This window comes from Myripristis murdjan, chromosome 20, assembly GCF_902150065.1.
Source record: "Myripristis murdjan chromosome 20, fMyrMur1.1, whole genome shotgun sequence".
Taxonomy (NCBI): domain Eukaryota; kingdom Metazoa; phylum Chordata; class Actinopteri; order Holocentriformes; family Holocentridae; genus Myripristis; species Myripristis murdjan.
In genome coordinates, this window is record NC_043999.1 from 5053269 (window position 1) to 5078450 (window position 25182).

General features: G+C 43.0%; 1 protein-coding gene across 1 annotated transcript in view; it reads left to right on the top strand.

Annotated features, from left to right (window-relative positions):
* The first annotated feature begins 4680 nt into the window (after positions 1-4680).
* Positions 4681-25182, top strand: part of tnikb (TRAF2 and NCK interacting kinase b) — an 83995-nt gene continuing 63493 nt past the window's right edge. Inside the window, 2 exon segments of the mRNA XM_030079455.1 lie at positions 4681-5294; positions 12807-12872. Of these exon segments, the coding sequence (XP_029935315.1) occupies positions 5187-5294; positions 12807-12872 (174 nt within the window). The 5' untranslated portion in view covers positions 4681-5186.

Sequence of the window (25182 nt, forward strand, 5' to 3'; positions counted from 1 at the left end):
AAATACACACATGCACGCACACACACACACACACGTGGATGATATTGGGTGTGTATTTACAGTGAGATGTGTTTTATAGATTAACAAGGCTCAAGGTTCAGAGATGAAGACGATAACCTTCACACTAAACCAAGGCCATGCATTTTATCACACACACACACACATACACACTCATATTAAAAACAAGAGTTATTGTCACAGTTGAGTGCACGGTGTATCAGAACCAAGCAAACGCTGAAATCCCTGGTGACCTTTCTGCAGAGAGCAGAGTGAGCCTCAGCGCAGCGAATTAAACTGAAATCACAGTTTGAAACGGAAAAAGTTGAACGAAAAGTTGAAGTGTAAGTAAATTTTCCGCTCCATCGCCAAACTCTGCCAACATTTATTCAGTTGTGTGCCAGGTGTCCTTATAGCAAATGTTTGAAACAAACCAAATAAACAAATAACAAACAAAAAGACTCTTTTTTTGTTTGTTTGTTTGTTTGGTAATGCAGCTCCTGCCCAGTCCCTTCATTTGTCAGAGGACTTTGGGTTTTTATGTCCTTTTAAATTCTTTGCAGCGAGAGGGAGTTACACGCATGAAAACTCACACATATCTTTTCAGTATGACTTACACAAATTCAAATAAAAAAGGAACATTTACAAAATTTTGGTTTAAGAAGATCTGGCTGGAGTTTCGAGTGCTTTTGATGAAGAAAAAGGAGTTTCAGCTATACTTTGATGATGATGATGGTGATGATGATGATGAAGTTTATAAGCTGGAACAGAAAATTTTAATGTTTTTTTTTTTTTTTTTTTTTTTTTTTTTTTTTTTTTTTAAAGAAAATGCCCAAAATGAAGGCCGTGTTGAGCGGTTAGGCTGCACATGACATCTAATGTGTTTTGTTCCAGGAGTTAAAACACATCCGCCAGCAATGTGGATTTCTCTTCTTACTGTTTCATTAATTTTCTTTTTTTTTTTTTAGACTCAGAATTCATTAGATATGCAGTCACAGGCTTTCTCACCACAGCCATTTTGACATGCAGCAGGTAAACCACAGCTGTTATCGATGAAATTAATTATATTTAAGGTCCACGTTATGTCACAGGGCCTTTCCAGTGAGCCAACATGCACCAATAACTATTCATCACTGGTCACACCTGTGTTTACCTGCTATGTCGTGTCAAAGTGAAATGCTGTGGAAACTGAAATTTTTGCCAACAAAACGCTCATCACTGGGGAAGCGTCTGGCTGACATAACGCTGTAAGACGTGTTTGAAAAGCACAGAGGAGACAAACACACCCATGCATTTACAAAATCAGCTATGATACAGGTATGTCTTGCATTATCGAACACGCACGGCTCAGAAAATTCAGAAACACCAATGATCACCAACATCAGAGCTGAACAAGAGCAAAAATAAATCAATTAGAGAAAAAAAATGCATGTTATATACTTTACATTTTTAGCTGTTGCCCCTAAAACCTCTGACACACACACACACACACACACACGCACACACACACCATCCACCCAGCTTTATAATCTGCCATTATTGCTGCTCTCTTCTCTCCACAAGTCTTAACAACAGCATGTCGGGGAAATAAAAATTTGCCACTGATGGAAAATGAAAAGAGCTTTGCCCTCATAATACCTCCACTTAGCTTATGCAATGCCATTCTCTCTCCCTCTTTCTTCCTCTAAGTGCCATTTTCTGCCTCATGCAGTTCCTGTCTCTGCCACTGGATGGCGCCATTGTGACAGCAAACCTCCACACAGCATCATTTTGGGATGAGCTGCTCATTCCCTTTCTCTCCTTTTTATTTATTTTTTTTCTCCTCTCTCTGCTATCATTGTGTTGGATTGTTCCCTAAATGACATTAAAGAAGGTGATTAAATGAAGGTTTTGAATCCAAAATGAGATCCAAACACGCGGGGGTAAAAGGCGACACACACCCTCTGTAGTTATGTAAATGTTCATAATGCTATATAATTATGCAAATGCTTGGCTCCTGCTTAAATAAAGACATGCTCGGCGAGTTTTGCACCAAAATTACACATCGACCGCTTCAAAAAAGGTGACACCTACGCTTGAAAAATGACACGGCATAAAAGTAAAACACCTGATGGTTTGAAGTACTTTAACTTGGGTTTTTGGTTGGCATGAGGTACAAAAAAACTTTTACAGACTAAATCCAGAGTGGACATAATGAGTGAGGATGTGGATTTTTTTCTGTTTTTCAAAATTGGGATATATTTGCCCAGTAGAGATGAATCTGCTGTGCATCAAAGTCGCATGATATGACAGCAGAGGAAGTCGCCTCAAGACAGCTAAAAATGAAACATCCTCCCATGCAATCAGACGTTTCTGTGTGTCAGACGCCGCAGAAGGGTTGGTAATTCGCTCAGAATGACTTAATCTCCAAGTAACTCACATTTACAAGGAGTGTGTGCCGTTACGTAACGAGACATGACATGCAGCTTACAGAGAGTGAGAGGGTGAGACGGCGCTGAGTGACTCAGCCGGCTCCAGAACAAACAGGGCCGCAGATACTGTGCTTCTCCATCCATCCATCCATTCATGCAGCCAGCCTCTCCAGCCTCAGCATATTCAACAGTTTAGTGCTGATTGAACCAAAGGCGAAGGGCGTTTTGTCTCCGTGTCCTTAAAGCAAAAACACAGAGGAAAACACTCAGAGTTAGAAAATGAGGCATGAACCATTTGACATTCCTGTATTCTGCTTTGATTTACTTGATGGAGTTTGGCTTTACAGTGAAAATGATTTCCATATCTGACTGTTGAAAGATCATGCAAACGATGAATAATTTCAGATGCCCTTTGGAACAAATGGATGTTCCTCTGCTGGGATGTAGCTGCCTCATTTGAGCTGGATTTCGCCTCTCTTCTTCTGTGTGTTTGATGTCTGTGTTTCCCATCTGCTGTGTTTTATTCTGTTCAAACTGTAAATGGAGTGCGACCTCGGCCGGGTCTCCCTCAGAAAAGACATTTCAATCTCTAGAGACTCTCAAAGTTAAAGGAATACTCTGACGTCTCTGTTCCTGACTTACTCAGACTGAGACAGGATATTCAATGCCATTTCCACCTCTGGACGTCCAGTGGTTCAGTTCCTATGGTTAGCATTTCCTGGTAGCTTAGCATAAAGACTTGAAGTCTATGGGAGTCGTTAGCCTGGCTCCGTCCAAGTGAAAAACGAAACCTTACAGCAACTCTGAAGCTGTCTTATTTACACATGTGGATTTGAAATAAAGGTCTTATTTTCGCACTTTGACAGAGCTAGGCTAACGACTCCCATTTACCTCCAGTCTTTATGCTAAGCTAATATGAAATGCTACCCACAGGAACTGAACCGCTGGACGTCCAGAGGTGGAAATGGTACCAAACATCTTGTCTCAGAGTGAGTAAGTTGGAAAAAGGGGATTTTGCACAAAGCATTGGAGCATTCCTTTAACTCAATAAAACATAAATAAATAAAAGGATGCACTTTATTTGTAAAACCTGTTAGAAGAACCTGTGTATCGTCACACAGTGACAGTGAGATGTGAAGTGGAGGCCGGTGTGTGTCGGGGCACCTGGACTGCATGACATGTCAATAAAATGATCAATACCAACACACTTCATACATCAGCTGATAATCAAGAGGGTCCATGAGCTTAGTGTGCTGGGACTGACGCCTTGTCATGCTAAATCAAAGTAAAGGAGATTCTGTGTTTGTGTTTAAGCTGTGAATCATCTGGGTAACCACACACACACACACACACACACACACACACACACACACACACACACACACACTCAATTCAGTTCAATCTAATTCAGTTGAGTTCAGTGAAGTGTCTCTAGCACATTTCCATGGGTAAACAGGATAGCGGTATAACATAACTTATGATAATGTAGCCTACTGTAGAATAACATAATGTAATGACTATGATAATATAACAAAACATTACATACTATATGATAACAACATATACTGTATAATGACATAACATAACATAACATAACCTAAAAGGCCTCCTGCTGTTTTTGTTGTCTTTATTTTGTCTGCCAGTGTGTTTTCTTTTGCATTATGACTGTATGACTTTGGTTATTTGCTCACTCAGTTCACACCAAATTTAATTTTTTTACCATTTGCACACCTGTCTGGCCAGGTAGGGGTCTCCTCTGTCTGTGGTCCCTCTCAAGATTCATTCCATTTTTCCCAGTTTCATGTGTGTGTTTTTTCGGGGGGGAGGGGGCACCCAGAGGATCGACTTGAGGGCAAGTCAAACCCTTGGAGACTGTAAAATGCGAATTCTCGCCTCTAAATCAACCTGATCTTGACACTAGATCACATAACAAAACATATAATATAGTAACATGGCATACACTATGAGAACATGAGTTGGGGAGGAGCAACAGCTACAGCAAGGATCATCATCATCAATAATAATAACAATAATAACAATAAATGCAGTGAAAATGGTGATGAGTAATGATATTTTCAATAACTGTTAACGTGTGTGTGCATGTGTTGCACTTAGATGAGTGTCTCTCTCTCTCTCTCTCTCTCTCACACACACACACACACACACACACACACCCAGGAGAGGTGTGTGTGACATTGTGGGCGTCTCTGTCTGTAGTGCAGCCTGCAGGCCACTCCCGGGAAGCGCGTAGTTCCGCCACCGACAGGCTGACGGTGTGCGCTCCGCTCTCCTCTCTCCTCATTGCCTTTCATTGCCTTTGCGTGTGCGCGTCTCTGCGAGTGCGCCTCGGCTGGCTCTTGTGCGCTCTCGCTGTGTGCGTGCGTGTGTGTGTGTGAGTGTGCGTGTGTGTGTGTGCGTGCGTGTGTGTGTGTGTGGTGTGTGTGTTTGCGTGTTTTTTTTTTTTCTCTCTTCTTCTCCCCCCGTCCTCTGCCTGTCCAGACGGGGAGGGGGGTCTGTGCCACCGCGCTCACCGTGCAGAGCAGCATGTAGCACCTGGAGCTCCGCACCGCACATCGGCTCCTGCAGCTGCGCGCTTCTCCTCACCGCCTTTTCGGGGCTGCGGACCTCCGGCGCGGCTGGTGACCGTCTCAGCATCGCTCGCTGGACCACAGGATTGTACCGGGTCGGCGCGGGGGGGGGAGGCGTTAGGGGGGTGGGGGGGATATTTGTTTTAAAGGACTGAGTGTTTCCCCCCATCTCTCCACCTCTCGATGGTCGATGGTCGTTGAGGAAGCTTCCATTTTGAGTCCCGTGTTTACCGAGAGAACCATGGCGAGCGACTCCCCTGCCCGGAGTCTGGACGAGATAGACCTGTCTGCACTACGGGTAAATGTCTGTGTGTGTGAGTGTGCGTGCGTGTGCATGTGCTTGTTGAAATGGAGGAGGGTGGGGGGGTGTGGGGGGGTCTGCTGAGCACCTGCCCCCCCTCCTCCCCCGCCTCCTTCTCCCTCTCCATCCACCGTTAAGGGCCGCGCAAGGATGCGTCTCCCTGCGCCTCGGGTTTTGCTGCCACCCCCGCCCGGTAGTGTGCGTGTGCGTGCCTCTGTGTGTGTGCGTGTGTGTGTGTGTGTGTGTGTGTATGGGGGGTTAACAGTCAGTGATTGAGGAAATCAGGTCGGATAATTGAGTGTGGGATCATGTGGTCACAGACGGGCAGGATGGACTGATCGTTTCATCCTCCTCTCACACTCCTCCAGCCCTTTTGTGCTGCTTTTTTTTTTCTCAACAATTGGAACGTGATGTAACGAGGCCCTGAGCTTCTGTGTGCGTGCGTGCGCACGTCTGTGCGTGCGTGCGTGCGTTGGACAGCATAAATACAGGCTGTCTGTACTATTTGGGGCAGATGTTAAGCTGCCTGTCGCGCGGCCTCACGCCTGCTCACTGGCAGATTCACAGGACACACGCACGCACATACACACGCATACACGCACGCGCATAGATACACACACACACACACCGTGAATAATGTGATAACCGCAACAGGAGCTCGTTCCGCCATTTCGTGATGTTGTGGCGACAGCAGCATTGCATCGCAGTGGCTGATGTGTGTGTGTGTGTGTGTGTATATGTATGAGTGTGTGTGTATGTTGTTTTGTGTGAGTGTGCGCGTGCAGCCAAGAGGATATGAGGTGTAATGAACGACATACTGTCAGACACTGTCGGAATGTGTGTGTGTGTGTGTGTGTGTGTCAGACAGACAGGGATGGTGAAATAGCACGTAGGCTATAGGCTTCAGTTATAAAGAAACTGTGTGTGCATGTGTGTTGGAGGCAGCAGTTCAGATATGCATAAGTAAACACCTGTGTGTCACTGTGTGTGTCAGCCTGTGTGACAGTGTGTGTGTGTGTGTGTGTGTGTGTGTGTGTGTGTGGCAGCTCCCAGTCTTATGCTGCTACAAGATGCAAGCAGCTGCACAGCGCTCATTTTCCCTGCTGCTTAATGCAACATGATTGTACCTGCAGAGCAACAATCAAGTCTGGACATGACTGGGTTGAGTGTGTGTGGCTGTTTGTATTTGTGTGTGTGTGTGTGTGTGTGTGTGTGTGTGTGTGTGTGTGTGTGGTGGAAAGAGAGAAAGACTGAGGAGGAGAGAGAGAGAGAGATAGAGAAAGCAAGAGGCATGTATGCTGTGTGTACAGTATGATCCTGTTAAAACTAGGCTGAGTCTTTGTTGAAGTGTGTGTGTGTTTGTGTGTGTTTATGTGTGTGAGGGTGTGTGTGTGTGTGTGAGAGAGAGAGAGAGAGAGATTGAGAAATCAAGGGTGTGAGAGAAAAGAGATGGTTATTTTTTTTTTAAGTCGGACTGTGTGTGTGTGTGTGTGTGTGCATGCGTGCGTGCGTGCGTGTGTGTGTATGTGCATTTTGCAACCCCAGTGTGTGAAAGAACAGATATTCACATCTCTGCCCCCTGTGGAGAGTGAAAGACTGGCAAGTCTGACTCACCTTCCCTCATTTCATCTGTCTCTTTCTCTCTTTTTTCCTCTCTCTCTCTCTCTCTCTCACACACACACACACACACACACACACACATATACATATACACACATACACACACGCATCACGCACACATACGACTTATATTCCATCATCTCCACTTACAGTCACCAATGATAAAACAATAAGGATTTACTTCCTATTCACTGCTTCCTCACTGCACTCAGAGGCAGACTCTCTCTCTCTCTCTCTCTCTCTCTCTCTCTCTCGCTCTCTCTCTCTCCCTCTCTTCCTTGGTCTCCCTCTGTGGTATGACTACTGGAAATTAGGTCACTCAGGACCGAGTAGGGAGCGCTGGGGGAAACATTTCAGTGTGACGCAAAAAGCTCATCACAGACATTTCCCGTTTGTCCAGTGCATGACCTCCCTCTCAAATCCACTGCTCCCATTTTGTCTCCTCCTCACCCCCCCCCCCCCCCCCCCCCCCCCCCCCCCAGCCCCCGCCCCCCGCTGTGAGTCTGGTTCTCCTTTGTTCACCTCCTCAACTCAACATTTTTATATTCTGTGATTCAGCCCAATCAGAGCGTCTCTGTTCGCATGACGTCATCACCGTGCACATAGCGAGTATGGTATCCCAGAATTCTTTGTTCCCATGGGCCTGTGTTCGCTCATATACTGTAGGGTTCCCAAGATCCTTTGTTCCCAAGGTCTTACATTCCCACAGTCCTGTCTTCCTATGGTTCTATGTTCCCACAGTCCTTTGTTCCCAAGGTTGTCCATTCCCAAGGTCCTGTGTTTCCGAGGTCATACGTTCCAAAGGTCCAATGTTCCCATGGTCCTGTGTTCCCTAGATCCTTTGTTCCCGATGTCTCACGTTCCCAAGGACATGCATTTCCAAGATCCCTTGTTCCCATGGTCTTATGTTCCCAAGTCCTCTGTTCCCATGGTCCTGTGTTCCCCAGATCCTCTCTTCCCAATGTCTCATGTTCCCAAGGACATGCATTCCCAAGATCCAACGTCCTCCATTCCCATGGTCTTATGTTCTTAAGGGTCCTGTGTTCCTAAGTTCCTTTGTTCCCAAGGGACTATGTTCCCAAGGTGCTATGATATGTAAGTCCTGTGTTCCTAATGTCCTATGTTCCCAAGGTCCTTTGTTCCCAGTTTCTTATGTTCCCAGGGTCCTTTGTTCCCAAAGTCCTATGTTCCCAGGGTCCTTTGTTCCCCAGATCCTTTCTTCCCCTATGTCTCATGTTCCCAAGGACATGCATTCCCAAGATCCTTTGTTTCCAAGGTCTTCCATTCCCATGGTCTTATGTTCCTAAGGTCATGTGTTCCTAAGTTCCTTTGTTCCCAAGGGACTATGTTCCCAAGGTGCTATGTTATGTAAGTCCTATGTTCCTACGGTCCTGTGTTCCCAAGGTCCTTTGTTCCCAAGGGACTATGTTCACACGGTCCTGCATTCCTTAAGTTCTGTGTTCCCAAGGTGGTATGTTCTTTAGTTCCTTAGGTTCTGTGTTCCCAAAGTCCTATGTTCTTAAGGTCCTATGTTCCAAAGGTCCTTTGTCCCCAAGGTCCTTCATTCCTAAGGTCCCATATTCCTTAGGTATTGATATAATGCTGGTATGGAGATTATTATTCTTTTTTTATTTTCAGAAAACACAGGATCTGAGCCACCACCTCTCCAGTAGTGCTAATGATATTTCAACCAGTAGATGTGACATTGAGATTACTGAAGTGATGAATATGGAAATAAAAGTCAAGTGCCAAAAAAAAAAAAAAGATGTGACATTGAATACTTGATGGAGGACAGAGCGACACTTAGAACGATCCCAGGATGTGAAGATGTGTGTTTCCAGTTAACTGCATGTACTGTGAAGCCAGCCCTGTGTTATGTTCATATTATTTTCATATTAAGGGTCCTCCAACAATTAGCTCATCAACATTTAGACATCTGTACAGTATTAATGACATCCACAGCACATCTTTTTGTTATTTCACACTTCATTCCTTCCATTTTGCCAGTGCATTTCTGTTCAGTTGGTAGCCAGCAGACTTAGTGATGGAGAGTCGATTACGAAAGAGTCGGTTCTTCGACTCAGACGAGCTGCAGAGTTGGAGTCGGATCAAGTTCAGCGACTCCGACTACATTAGAACCGGCTCTTTCTCCTTCTGTCTGCCGAGTCCGTCGTTTTGGCTTCGCTGATTGGCCAGTTGGCGTAGCAGGCGAGAGATGTGGCCCTTGACTCGTCTCCGTCTTTGTAGCACTTCCAGCGCTTCCTACATGACATCATTTATGGAGTCGATTCAGGAGTCGGAGCTGATTCCAAAAAATGTGGGAGTTGTGCATCACTAGCTCTGCTGAGAGGCTGGTATGATCAGGATGTTCATTTTGAAGGTTCCTGATCACCGTGTGAGGTCTCGGTTTTGTAAATCGGTGTGTATTTCACAGTTTGTTTGTGGAAAATGGTGTGTTTTAATGCATGCGAATGGATTTACAGGCATATTTTTGTGTCTGAATTTTTTGTGGCGTTCACAATGTGTTAGAGCCTATGTGTGCGCTTGTACACACAATTACAGGCTCGTGCTCGTGTGTGTGTGTGTGTGTGTGTGTGTGTGTGTGTGAGTCCCTGGCTCACTGTTCCAGGATTAGATGCTTCTGTGTGACCTTGAGTGAAAAGGAGCGCTGCTTTTTAAGATAATCTCCCTCAGGAGGCTTTCAGTCCTTTACTGTAATATTCCCAGCTCGCTCATATACTCTAGGCTCACACACACACACACACACACACACATACACAGGTATGCTTGGAAGATGAAGATCATGTTTTTTGGACGGCGTTTGTATTTTAATCACACAAAAAGATAAGATAATCTCCCAGATGCACTCGGTGTGTATGGAGGCATGTGTGTGTGAGTGTGTGTGTTGCCTGTGTGTGTTTAGGTGTGTGTATGTGTGTGAATAGCCCTGTTGTCCATAGCTATCCTGCACGGTGTGTCCTCAGTCACTCGGTCAGTGATCACACTGAACACACACTCGTGTGCTGCCTCAGTCAGAGGCGCGCAGGGAAGAGCTGGGGGTGAAGTGCCTTGCTCATGGGCTTCTCATGGAGGTGTTGATTTCACCTGGATGTCTTTCATCAGAATCAAAAACTGATTTCCATGACATCGAGCGGGCAGATCAGACTGGGGCCAGGGAGCCATGGCTTAGATTTGGGGCTGATCTGTTTTTAGCTGTGGGCCAAATGAAGGTAGAGACTTCACTCCAGATCTTCAGAGAAAGTTTACAGGTTCAACAAGTAAATTTAACTCCACATGTAGAAAATAGGAAGGATCTTCGTGTTTGTGAAGTGTTATCGGATCATGCATGAGATCCAACACCACTTTACAACACGACCCTGAGAAAGGGTGTATGAATGGTTTGGGTATTAATTAAAGTGTAAACACTTTAATCATTAATAGGCAATTATAAACCAGTTAAAACACAGTTTTTATACATCGATCCAGGCTCACTATTTGGTAAGATCAAGTTGCTTTATTTGCCAAATAGTGATCCTGCATCGGTGTATGCAAACTGTGTTATAAGTTGTCTATAATTGTTTATTTATGAGTTATGAGAATTGTTTCCCTACATTGATTCAGGCTCACTATTTGGTAACATCAAGTTACCGCTGCACTTGATCTATCCTGTTAAATCTCAGATCTTTCTAGTTGCCTAGATTATTTCATTTGCCAAATAGTGAGCCTGCGTTGGTGTATGAAAATTGCGTTATAACTTGTTTATAATGGTTTATTAATGATTTTATTAATTAAAGTGTTTATAACTTAATTAATAACCAAATTATAAACCATTCATTAGGTTGTAAACACTTTATATGTAATTAATAAACAATTAAGAACAAGTTAAAGTGTTTTCCTACATTGATTCAGGCTCACTATTTGGCAAGATCAAGTTACTGCTGCACTTGCTAGCTGCTTAGCTTACTTGATCTTGCCAAATAGTGAGCCTACATTAATGTATGAAAACTGCTATTGCTGGTTTATAATGGTTTATTAATGATTTGTAAAGTGTTTACAGTCTAATTAATAATTTAATCAACCTAATAATAACCTAATCCTAAACCTAATGATAAAGTCATTTTTTGTTGTTGTCGACAATACGCTCACCTCAATGCAGCTTTTATATTTGTATGGAAAGGGTTTACTCACTTTTTAGCCTGGCATGCATCTGTATCATATAAATTCATAGAGGTAAGCAGCATCTAAATGTGCCTTTCTTGCACAAGCAGGACCAAACGTGCTGCTTATTCAAACTGGGAGACTCAAAGGTGCTGATATCATAACCATAACACAGCGGGTATTTAGCACAAGCAGAAGGGCTAAAGTGCTGCAGTGACACAAACAGACCGGGCAGCATTTTGACGGCATCTCGCTTCTATAATTTAGCGTGTTTGCAGGGTGTTGGGGGCGGGACTCTGGGCTGCGTGGGCTGGACCCGAACAAACTCAGAAAGTAACTCTGCGGATAATCTTGACCCGTCACAAACTCTCGCTGCTACAAAATAAATGAATTCCAGCCGCTGGGATGCGACCATGCCGTCTGAGGGAGAAAGGAAATCATTTTTTTTTTTTTTTAAGGGGTGAACACACAAAAATGCAGAAATCTGAGGTGCTGTTGGCGCTGGGACAGCACGAGGCGACCGCTGTCCAGCAAGGAAAACAAAGAGATTTAATCATGAAAATATGACTTCTTAGTGTTCAGTAGGCATGCATTTTAATATACTGCAAATGAGCTAACAAAAAAAACATAATTTTTTCATGTCACTGTGACATTTATTGTGATCTGTGAAAGTAAAGATATTTTTATTGTCTTTTATTGTCGAGTAGATGCACGCTTTAATGTAGAAAAATACCTCAAATGGAAAAAATAAATAGCTAATAAGTGATTTTTCACGTCATTGTGACATTTTGTAAGTAAGGAGTGGAACATGGTGTTGAACAAGGAGGTGAAAGGAAAGTTATCTTGCTCTTTGAATATGGGACAGTTGCTGTCTTCTGTTCCTGCACAGAGGTACACACACTCAAACTGCGAAATAAAAAGTCGCTTTTCATGTCACTGTAACATTTTGTGATGTCACACCGCGGCAAACAGAGATTACCTGCAAGTAAAAGTGAGCTGGTTTTGCCAAAAATACTTTTATTATTGGATAAGCGTACGTTTTAATATGGAAATGAGCTAAAAAGGTTTAAAAGCCTTTTTTTTTTTATGTCATCGTGACATTTTGTAAGAAGCTGAATGTGATGATAAACCGAGGTGCATGCAACTAAAAGTAAAGGCATTTTGTTATAAGATCATTTTAGGTCTTTTTTTTGTTGTTCAAGAGGTGCAGGGTTTAATAAAAAGAATGATTAAAAAAGCTTAAAAACATAAAGCCATTTTTCTTATCATTGTGACATTTTGGGAAACAGGTTTACCTGCAAGTTTGTCCTGAATATCGACAGATTAATGTCAAAACTTAGCCAGAAAGGGAAAAAAAATGAATGAATAAGTGATTTTTCGTGTCACTGTGACATTTTGTGAGTGGAGTCGAACACGGCGGACGGGTCAGCAGCAGTGTGTGTGTGTGTGTGTGTGTGTGTGTGAGAACTGAGCTCGTACAGAGGCTTCTCACAGGCTCTCACAGGTATGCAGCGCTCAGTCAACCTGCCAGTGTGTGTGTGTGTGTGTGTGTGTGTGTGTGTTGGAGGGACTAGAAATTCCACGTTGAATTCCTTACATCCATGTTGTATCCAGTTTCATTAGACCTATAGTTTCTCGACTAACTTGTTTTTTTTTTCATCTCTCCCCATCCTCATCCTCCCTCCACTCTCTCTCTCTCTCTCTCTCTCTCTCTCTCTCTCTCTCCTCCAGGACCCGGCTGGTATCTTTGAGCTGGTGGAGCTGGTTGGCAATGGCACCTACGGGCAGGTCTACAAGGTAAGGCTTGTGCACCGCCGCCCCGCCCCCTCCCCTCTCTCCTGCTCCTGCCGCCCGGCCAAGTGGCTCATGAGATCTTTTTGAAAAAAAAAAAAAAAACGTGGTGATTTGTCGACTCAGTGAGAGGTAATTCCTGATCCTCTTATCCTGCTCTGACCCGGCCGCCGGCTCACACAGATTACAAAAAATCTCATTTTTGACCAAAAATTCAAAGCTGCTGCCTTTTTTTTTTTTTTTTTTTTTTTTTTTTTTTTAAATCATTATTCTGCGTGTTTGCCTGTGCAGGGCGGCAGATGCCACCCACATAGACTGGAAAAACAAAGCCGAGAGGACGACTTTTGTGTGTGTGTGTGTGTGTGTGTGTGTGTTCGTACGTGTGTGTGTGTGAGTGCTCTCTTTTGAAAGCAGCACACACTCAGCTACACACACACCGAGCTGCGACACACACTCATTATGCGCCTGATGCACTGTATCGATCGAAAAGGTGACGCCTCCCTCGGCAAAGTGATTGATTGCACGGATATTAAAACAAATAAAGGTGCTTTGCAAAGGATCGTGGGTGAATTAAGACCTCGCCGAGTAAAATGACACTCCTGATGTCTGATGTATTGATGAGCTTTTGTTCTTGAGCAGATATGCGCAGAAGGAACAGGACTCGTAACTTTTTTTTTGTTTTAATCCGTCGAAGGTTGTTTTTCAGCAACATCTGGCCGCATATTCACACTATTAAACATATTCATACCGGAGATCAGCCCGGTGCAAACACAGTTCACTGGAGCAACTGGGATTAAGTGCCTTTGCTCGCGAGCTCTGTGATGGTATTTACCGAGGTGGTGCAGAATATTTCTCATTCATCTTCCCTGCCAACGTTTTTTTTTTTTTTTCCCAGCTGGTTTCCAATCGCTTTTTCTAACCTCCAGGCTGCTGCCGCCCCTTCTGGCTCCCAGATCTGGTAATCTTTCAGAGCAGCTCCACTCGGCGAGCGAGCAATGAAGAGGAAACATCCGAATTATGTGGTGGTGGGAGAGGAGGGGAGAGGAGGGGAGGGGGGGGGGGGGGGGGGGGGGGTCTTGTGAATTCTGGAGTGCATTACAGCTTCAAAAAAAAAAACAAAAAAACATCTTACATTTACATTTTGCCCCGGGCGTTTTAGCTGTGATCCAGACAGGGCCCGCTGATCAAACCTGGGACTTCTCCTTCACGGGACAGGCACTTTAAAGCGGGGGGGGGGTCGGAACGTGTGCGATGGAGGTGATCGGTGAAATCAGCTGCTTTAACAGCGACTGTGAATGTTTGGCCCCTTTGCCACAGTTCCTCCACACGTCACACGCCAGCAAACCGTTTGGCAAATCAAAACCGCTCCCGTTTCCAGATGTGGATGTGTGGTTGAACCAGCCACGTCATGGTGCGTGTCCACAGGTGTGTATGTGTGTGTGTGTGTGTTTGACACCAGGTGCTACGCCGCTTCCCACCCTGCATCCCAATACTCATACTACCATACTATTTAGTAGGCAAAAAAAAAAGCATTAGGCTGTGTCCGAAATCACTCACTCCCTCACTCCTCCCTACTCACTCTATAGGGAATTCAATGTAGTGGACTATACAGTGAACTCAATAGCGGACCGTTTCGGACACGACTTCGCCCGTTGTTCGGCGCCGTTCCGCAATGCATGACGGGATATATTGCCTGGTTAGTGACCACCGGATGTCCACTACATTTCGCGGTGGATTGTGGGATACATCTAGTGGACTATATAGTGAACATCAATAATCACTAGACATTTGGACACCCCTACAAAATGGCGCAACCACTATATAGTGCACTATATAGTGATTAGGGAGTGATTTCGGACACAGCCTTAGTATGTCCCAGTACATAGTTTGTCAGATGCAGTATGCCAAGAGTACCAGGATGTTCTGCTACATCCGGTCAGATTTTGCCATATGCATGTCAGCATGCTTCTCTGGCCATTCTGACCCACAATCCTTTGCGCAGCGGACGTTATGTACACACCTACTGAGTTGCATGTACAAGCCACGCCCACATACGGACGACAACAAAACACACATATCGCACAAAATTCGCTCAGTGACAGCAGAAGCGACAGGAAGACAGAAGATCAGAAACATGACAGAGGACAGCGCAGAATGAAACAGCACCGCCATTTTGACAACAACATTCAAAAGTGGCGTTTTGGACGGCGGTGGAAGTGAGCGAGAGGGTCGGAGGTCAGGGTCGACGTATGTAGTGTGTTCCAACAGTATGCATACGCATGCATACTGCATACTACACTGCATACTTTGTAAGGGCAGCTGCAGAACATACTAAAAGTAAAAAGTAGAAGTATGAGATTTGGAGTGCAGAGCCAGATTTGGGTGCAAGCTGGGGCGTGGCCACCCCTGATGATTGACAGCTGCTCTCTCCTGGAACCGTGCACACGCCTCCCAGCTGCACCCGATTGGACGAACGCTTCACTAGACGTGGATTTCAAACCGCACCGGCCTCTTTTTGAAACTGTGAACTCTCTGAAAACATTTGAGTTGAGAGATAACGCCTGCAGCTGCTGAGTCTGTTAGTTTAAAAGTTTTTACAGTTTGAAAGTTTTCCAGAGGTGGTGAGTCACGCCGGACGCCCGTAATTTGCATAAAGTAAAGCCTAAATCTCAACTATGTGCAAAAACAAGGAGACGCTGAAGTGGCGCCTCGTCTCTCGAAACGCAGCACGGCTCTCCCAGAATGCATTGCACAGCTGCCTACATAGACAATGAATGGGAAGCGTGTGAGTGACTCGATCCTGTGGACACGCACCACTAAAATGCTGATAACTGGCCGTGGAAAGCAAAACGTCTCCCCGCTCAGGGACTATTTTCCCCGGCGGAGGAATATGAAAAAGTCTTGAAAACACAACAGTGCTGCCGCTTTTACGTAAACTCACGTGGAGGACTTTATTGTGACGCTGGTGTGAAGAAGGTCTGACGTCTCTGAGAGTTCATGTTCGTGTCGCCGTGGACTGAATGGAAAGCAGCGGCTGGAGGAACGGCAGGGAAATCGATCTGGCAGCTCTGAAATACCACGGCCCGCTGTGGGGGAAGATCAGCACAAACGTCACTTTGTGTAGATTTTAACGCGAAACACGCCGTTTGGGCGCCGCGTGACCCCGCCGCGACCTCTCGGGCCGGCCAATGAGGAAGCGGCGGCGCCGGGCCGAGAGTTTCTCCGGGATTTGATCAGTCAGTGAAGCTGTTCGCAAAGTGGAGCTTATTCAATTTGTTGATAATCGTATTGATCGATTGGCTCCGGGCCTCTTCCTCGCCGTCTCTCTCTCTCTCTCTCTCTCTCTCTCTCTCTCTGTGTGTGTGTGTGTGTGTGTGTTTCACGAGCTTTGTCTCCGAGCAGAGTTTTATTAATAAATCTGCTTGACGGTGGCAAAATAAAATGCAAATGAGGCGCCTTTCCATCAGCTGCACCGAACATGAGAGCGCAGCACTTCCTCCCGAAAAATGGGACGTGTTGTGTTTCATGGATCAGTTAGCACGTAACAAGTTGTTTTTGTTTTTGTTTTTGTTTTTGTTTGTTTTTAATGTCGGCTGCTGTTTGGGCATTTTTTTTGTGCCGTCATCCGAATAAAAAAAAACAAAGAAATTCACTATTTTACACCAAACTGTGTGTCTTCACCTTTTTTTTTTTAAATATGGTTTATATATTTATTTATATTTTTATAGGATTTAAATATGGTTTAATTACTGTTAATGCAGTCCTTCTTGCTGCATTACTGTTTAAAAGTGTTTTCTGCTGCCGTCTGCAAACTCTTCACCTTCTTATCTCTCCTCCCTGTTTTTTTTTTTTTTTTTCTATAATGTTATTTGTGTTGTTTAAATATTTTATCACCCAGTTCTGCATCAAGGCAACCTGCCGGGGTAAAAATACAGATTTCATGATAATTCATAAAAATGCACCAGTTTGGGTTTTCTAAAGATATATTTTTCTATTTTTTAAAACAAAAGCCTGTGTTCGTTTTACTCTGATTTTCCAGTTTCCAGCTGCTAATTTGACAGTGACACACCGATATTGGCCGATACTGATGCCAATATATTGATCCATCCCCATTAATCCACCGATTTATTGATTATGAGGCTACAACAGAGACTCACACATGCCAGAGGCGCCGCATGTGATGTTGTTGTGTGCCGAGAAATAGTCCCTTCCAGGAGTTTCCTACATGAGCAGAGGAGTGTGTGACGCTCCACACACACGTTTCACACTCCGTCTCTGAATGTCCAGAGACAGTTTGGATGTGTGGAGTGTGAACCAGGCCGGCGTCAGGACTCACTCTCAGCTTTTTCACGTGTTTCCATCACTGTGACATCATGACATCAATAAAATGAAATATATATAAAAAAATTAAAATAAAAAAAAAACTTTCCTGCCTCGAGCGAGCGCAAGAAAAACTGTCTGGCAGCGCGGAGTGAAGTTAATCAAAATTCACTGTGTCCAATGAGGTTCTCTCTCTCTCTCTCTCCCTCTCTCTCTCTCCCTCTCCCTCTCTCTCTCTCTCCGATGCGTCGGGGCTTGTGTCGGGGTTTGGTATGTGAGGCTTGTCTGAACGCAGGACCAGGGTGTGTTTTTACGCCTCAGGCTGCCTCAAAAGGATATTCTGCCCTTTTCTTCCTCCTCCTCCTCCGCCTCCCTCTTTTCTCACTCCGCCACTATCTTTATCTCTCTGCCTCCCTCTGTGTGTGTGTGTGTGTGTGAACATAGGTGTTTATTCAGTAGACCTATATGCTTCCTCATTCTCTCTTAATTCTGTCTTTCTTTTCTCTCTCTCTTTCTCCCACACACACACACACACACACACACACTGGGACGCCGTGTCACCTTTGGGCCGGCGTGACGGAGGACAGATAGAAAAACAAAGAGCTTTATTGTGACGGTATCTCCTCCTGTCATCTGTTTTATCTGCCTCAGCTTTTATTGTTTCATCGCTCTCGTTCTTCCTGCAACTGCACCGACACACACACACACACACACTACACCTGAGCCTGTGTGTGTGTGTGTAAGAGAGAGAGAGAGAGAGAGAGAGAGAGAGAGAGAGAGGTGTGCCATGTCATGTTATATCACCAACGTGGGCAGAGCTCCAGTCACTTTTAGTCTCTTAATGATCTTTAATTAAATTCTTCATGTTACAACAGGATAAAAAAAAAAAAAAAAAAAAAAAAAGCCAAACACACACGTTACCCACAGTGACACTTCCATTTTGAGAGTAATAAAAAAAAAAAAAAAAAAAAAAAAATCAGTATTAATGTTGTTCAGTATCTCAGAAATACAGAGGATGTAGCTTGTCGGAGTTAAAGGTGCTGTACGTGCATTATTCATCATGCACATCCCTCAAATCAGAACCAAAACTCCTTTTATTCTCCTTTGAGTCTCTGACAAATGTTGTTTTTTTTAAAAAAGGGAACTCAAGACCTACCTTTTCTTTTTAGCCTGGCCTTTTAATTGAATTTTGGTTATTTCTGTATGGTGTATGTGTGTATATTTGGTTATTTATTCATGTATTTTCGCCTGTCTGCCTCTCTGGGTCCACATTTTTATTTTCTGGGTTGTTTTCCTTTTATTTTCTGTTTTTTACTCACTTTTATACATTCTCTCTTCTCTTTTCAGTATTTTATTCTTTTCTCTTGTGCTCTTAGCCATTCGTCTGCTTTTGCTATTTTGAGTTTTATGTCTTATTCGTCTTAATGCTGCATTAATTCTGGTCTTTCCTCGTTGCTCATTGAGAGATTTCTGATTCCTCAGTTCCTGTTTTTATTGTGTGTGTGTGTGTTCTTTGTATTGTTATTTGCATTGTTGGGTGTTTTGTTGTTTTATTGTGTTGCACATTGTGTTGCATGTATTTGTATGACTGCATGAGTAAAGGCTGATACAGTAATCAGGCCTCGTTGCACAGGTGAGACTGAAACCTGGCAGCCTCTCGGGTTTTACCTCGTGCGACTCCGTGTTGCATTTGGCAGGGAAATCGGCTTCACTGTCTTTGTGAATTTATTAGTTGGAAAAGCGCCTTTAATTTCCCCGCCGTCGAATGTCATTTCATGCCTTTCTGACTGCGGTAAAACTTTGAGTGACATGTTTCGAGGCGATGCTGCGTTTGGATTTCTCTGACGTGGGCGGAGGGTGGAGGTCGGGTCAGCGGCATGGTGGGAAAAACCAGCGCCAGACCAGCCGCTCAGCAAACGTCAGAAACTGAAAATAGAAACTTTCAAGTCCATAACTTTAATCAGCGACGTGTGTCGGCACGTTGACTGATCTGAAAATGTTGGTGTGATGTCAGGTCATGAATTATGGGGTTGAAAAATCTCCTATATAAATTGTATTCCAGACCCAGATCACTAAAAATATGATGTAAAAGTTCAAGATCTGATATCAGAGTTATTTCGTTGTTTTGTTTGATTCCAGCTGCAGATTCACCCAGTTCATCCATTTCTCTGTATTATATATTTTCTATGAATTATAAACTTTTTTTCATGATGTATATCCTAGATTTTCCTTTCCTTTCCTTTATATTTTCCTTTCATATGATCTTCATGAGTAGCTTAGCCTCTTGCGTTCAGACATTTCATTTCTTTGTCATCATAAAAGCTAAAATATGTTGATCTCATTCACAAAAAGCACATCATCAGTTAATGTCTTTCTCGAGTTCGGTTCAGTGTTTTGTTTGTTCCCTGAGTTTAACATTGTAAATTAATCTCTGCTGTCCTGTATTGGTGCATTTAGAGCAGGCAGACGATTGGCCAGCTAAATCAGAAACCTGAAGGTGTGTGTTTAACTAACAGCTCACACACGATGCAGCAGGAACCAGTTTTACCAGTAAAACACGACCGTCCTCTAGTCCCATTACACCAACTGCACGGCTTTTATCTCCACTGAAGTCTCGATGAAATGACCTCACATGACCTCGACTCCCTGTCAATCACTTCAGCAGTGTCATCGCCCCGCACTGGTGGGTGGAAATTAAAATTTCAACCAATAAATCTTTAAACAAATCTTTAAACTTCCTCTCTCATCCACCTCAGACGTCTTCCCCGTGATGCAGGGCTGTTACCTTTGCTCTATAAAACAAACGCACCCTGAAAGACACAAGGCAGCTGGACGGGGGACGAGGAGACACGACAGAAAGAGAGGGTTCATGGGAAAAAGTGGCCCAAATGATAAAAAATTAATGTGTTGATGTGAAACCAAACAAGAAATTTGTGGCTGCAGGAGGGGGGGCGGTAGGTGGGTTTGGGTCAGTTGAGATGAAATGTGTGTCATTTGCAGGGTGGGTGATTATGGGTATAAAAAAGTAAATAAATAAAAATAAAAATAAAAATAAAATAAAAAACAAACAAACGCATCAGCACTTGCATGACAAAAAAAATAAATAAAAAATAAGCAACTCAGGGAGCGGCACTAATTTTATGAGAAAAAACTCTTTCTACAATAAAAAAAAAAATAAAAAAAATAATAAGAATAAATAAAAATAAAAAATTCTGCAATAATAAAGTCACAAATTTAGGTGGAAAAAAAAATCAGAAATTCTTTGAGATTAAAGTCATAAATTTATGAGAAATAAAATCTGCATTTAAAAAAAAACAAGAAAGCCAGGAATTTTTTAAAAAAAATCTAATTCCCTGCACTGCATAATGACTGATGGATGGACTTTGGCAGCAGTAAATCTGAATGACACTGGAATTCTCCTTTAATTTTGCACTTTAACGTCTTTAACAAAAAACAAAAAGGGCTCCGTCAGGCGTGTCATGGACTTCTTTAATAAAACAGAGAGAGCCGTCAGAGCAGTCCTTCTTTGCACTTTAATTTTGCGATATGGAGAAAGCCACAAGAAGTGAACACAGAGTCTATGTGAATATGTGAATATGGAGTAAAAGTGGCTCCATGAGTTTAATGCTGAACATAAGCAGACGTGTGATACGATGAAGAGCGAGAGCCTCTCATGTCCTCCGGGCTGCACCGAGAGCAAAGCGCCGCTCCCTCAGATCTGAGCTGTTGGTTTTCCTCGCCGAGCGCTGCAGCGCTGCAGCGTGCAGCTGCAAGAAAGAGGAACTGGCACGAGCGCCGGCTTCCTCTGTTTCCTCTGTTTCATCTGTTTCGATAAGCCGAGAGAGGAAGAGGCACAGAGACAAAGAGAAAAAACGGGAGAGATCAAGATAAAGAAATGGAGAAGTGGTTTATTGACTTTTGGTTGATTATTGCATGAAATGATGCAACACCAGATATGCACTGCACCGAGCTCTGCGTTTAAATGCAGCGCCTGTTTGGGTGAGGAAAAGATGGTTTGGCCAAAATTTGTCTTAAAGGAATATTTCACCCATAATATATAAATTTATATCTCAGCCATCTCTGATCTGGATAAAAAACTGAGTTCTTAATTTTATAATTTTACAGCAGCTAGCAAAAATAAATGTGTTAGGGAAGTACCGAGCAAACACCTGAGACTTGGATTATCCAGCCTGATGAGTGTGAGCTTTTTAAACACAACATTTCCAGCATTTTGCTCTTGCAAAATTACAAAATGATGGACTTCAAGTTGTGTGATGTTTACTGTTTTGGCTGCACACGTCTCTGTCCTGCCGTCTCTGTACATTTGTGACTGTTAAAAAACAGACACTCCTGAATCAGCAGTCAGGAAATGAAGTTAATTTATGCGTTATGTCGGTGAAATGGCTACATTATCGTATATTTGGCCACTTTTTGGCATTACTGATTATACATTGGCGACACTGGTGCCAAACTACAACATCAGCCTGAGCGGCCAGATGGATTTTTCAACTGAGAAATCACACCTGAATCAGGTGACACCAGACCCGCATGAGCCGCTTGATATTTTTCAATTGATTTGATTTGATTTGATTTGATTTTGAGTGATTGACGAGTCTGGAGCCAGGCGACCTTTAGAGCCCATCTGACACGAACTGAGGAAAAGAACAAAGACACAAACCGAGAGAAGGAAGGAAACAAACAGATGAAACGAAGAAAAGAGAGATCAGACGAGAGAGAGAAAGACAGAGAGAGAGAGAGACAGACAAACAGACAGACAGACAAAAAGAAATAGGCAGAGAGAGAGAGAGGGAGAGAGAGAGAGAGAGAGAGAGAGAGAGATGAGCAGATGCCACAGACTTCACATGAAATGACACTTGACATAACCTCACTCTCCTCACACAACTTATCTTGGCCCCGTCACGTGTGCCTTTGTGTGTGTGTGTGTGTGTGTGTGTGTCCTAGCTTCACTCTGCTGTTGTGTAAGAGGGGGAGAAAGGCTCAGGATGCCGCCGGCGCTGTGGGGCCGGTCAACAACAACACAAGTGGGCCAAGCAGTCTCTCTCTCTCTCTCTCTCTCTCTCTCTCTCTCCCTCTCTCTCTCTCTCTCTCTCTCACTCGCTGTGGCGGCTCGACCGTCTGAAAACCAGCACCCCCCGCAGGCGCGTTTGCAGCACATATTCCACTGATGCACCACCACAGACTCACAGAGGCGAGCGCAGAGTGACGATCAGTCTGCTGGACGTGTGACCGGAGGATCGACGCCGTTTCCTGTTTTTTGTCCCGACACAACGAAATGAACCGCAGCACGACACCCCGTCTGTTTACTCATGTGCTCTCGGGGTTGTTACTAAAAAAAACAAAACAAACAAAAAAAAAACAACAATGAAATTACACATTAGTCTTCCATGTGGAGAAAACGGATGAATCAGGTCACTTTTATTTACACGGCACGTTTTTTACAAACATGAGTGATCAACCGCACAAATGACAAATGTGCATGATTAAAAGAGTAATACAAGAAAAAATTCAAAATCAAGTTTTATATAATAAGACATTATAGATAAATTAGTAATAGAATTAACTAAAAAAAAAAAAAAAAAAAACATTGGGCAACATCAGACTGAAGTAAAAGCAAGAAAATAAAAGTTGCGTGTTCAGATTTGACCTAAAAGTGTCGGTGGTGGGACGGGACACTCAAACGCCTCGTCACCTTTGTTTTTGAGGCCTCAGTGACCTGGAGGCAGAATATGGAATCACCACATCAGCAGTGAATTATAGAATGAATGAATGGATGAATGAATTTATTTTCGTGTCTGCACATTTAAATGACCCATCCCTCATGGGATTGTACAGACACATTAATTACAACAAAACATGACATTCCGGCATGCAAACCACCTTCATCTGATGGCACAATAATATACATAAGCAAATATAATCCAAACATAAACATAAACCTCCCACAGATAAATAACACTTCAGTAAATATCCCACAGAATACCCAAATATACAGACCTACACCCACACAGCCCCCCAGTGCACAGGTCCAGAATAAGATAAAATAAAATTGAATCTGCATCAGTTAATACCAGCCATTAATTATCAAATTATTGATCCAATTCATGAAATAATAATCCACAGTCCATACCACAAAAATAACAAATACAATTTGAGGAATTTATCTATTGTAAGTTATTTTTCTCCTTCTATACTAAGCTTTGGATAAAAATTCAGAAAAGGCAAAAACATGTTCAAAAAGGTATTCAATTAGAGCTAATCCATGTGGCCTTTAAAAAAAAAAAAAACAATGTTAAACCAATATTAAACATTTTTTAAATCAATTCTGTATTTCACTGGTAATCCAGCCAGGACCGGAGTGATGAGTTGTCTTTGTCTTGTTTCGTGACTTTTGCGTGACACCCTGAACACATCACGCCAGGCTCCCGTGGGGCTGATAAATATTCCAGAGCTGAAGCCACATTTCTGGCTGCAGACGTCTAAATAATGACACACACCGAATCTGCCTCATGAAATTTTTAAATAAAGACGGAGCCTGCAGTGTTGACTCCTCTCTCTCCTCGTCCTGTTCACCATTTTGTCGGTTCTGATGTAATTCTGGGATTTACGGCGTGAACTGAAGGCAGCGTGAGATAATGGAGCCCTTTTCGTCGATATTCACACCAACAGAGAGGTTAAACAGACTAAATAATGCAACGCAGGCGGTGAGCTAAGAGCTAGATGAGTGATCGTGCTGAAATCAGGTGACTTCGCTCATTAATTTGTGACAGGTTATAACCAGCCCTGCAGACAAAAGACTCAAACTGTAATAAAAACAAACTGTATCTCAGTTCATGTGGCTTTTGTTTACAGACCCTGGTTGGTTTGTGATTGGCCAGTGTGAACCCAAACAAACAAAACACAAAAACTGCAACACAGTGAACTTTAACACTGTGGTTCGGTCCAAAGAAAACAAACCGTGACCTTCATTCTGATTCATAATCAAATGAAGTGCAATGCACCTGAGTCAGCTGAGTCAGCAGGTTGCAGCGTGCAGAACACAAGCAATGCCTCATACTGAGCGGGAGATTTGAACACTGAGTATTTTATTTTATTTTATTTTATTTTATTTCATTTTATTTTATTTTATTTTATTTTATTTTTCTTATTTTTTCTTATTTTTTTCTTATTTTGTTTTATTATATTTCAGTTCATTTTATTGGTTTTATTTTATTTTATGTTATTTTATTGTATTTTTCATTTTTATTTTTTTCTTATTTTCTTATTTTATTTTATCTTGTTTTGTCTTATTTTATATTGTTTTAATTTTCTTATTTTTTCTTATTTTTCTTATTTTATTTCATTTTATTTATCGGTTTTATTTTATTTTATTGCATTTTATTTTATTTTATCTCACCCCTTTTACCGCTTTTTTTCTTTTCTCAGATTTTTCTCTTTTCTTTTCTTTTCTTTTCTTTTCTTTTCTTTTCTTTTCTTTTCTTTTCTTGTCTCGGTTATATCAGAGCCACCATATGTCACTTCAGTGTCTTGCTGGTCAAACTGTAACATGCAGCTCTGATATCAGAGACATGGCTGCAGCCATCTATTACTGGACTTGGCTATTCAACTAGCAAGATGCACGATGCTTTCTATTCTCCCCTGCACCGAAAGGACTGAGCCCTAATTTCGTTGCATTATTATACGTATATGATTGTGCAATGACAATAAAAATCTATCTATCTATCTATCTATCTATCTATCTAACATTTAAATGCAACACGTAACATCCAACTGCAACGTCTTGGCCTCAAAATCAAACCTTGCTTACTTGTTGCATCCCCCCCTAATACACACACACACACACACACACACACACACATCTGAACTGTGTAATAAAGCAGAAATGGCATTAAAAATAATCTCTTAAAGGGCATTTCCCCAGAAATACCAGGAGTGTCTGCGGGCACAAAGCTTCCCCAGGGAGACGTTTATGAAAATC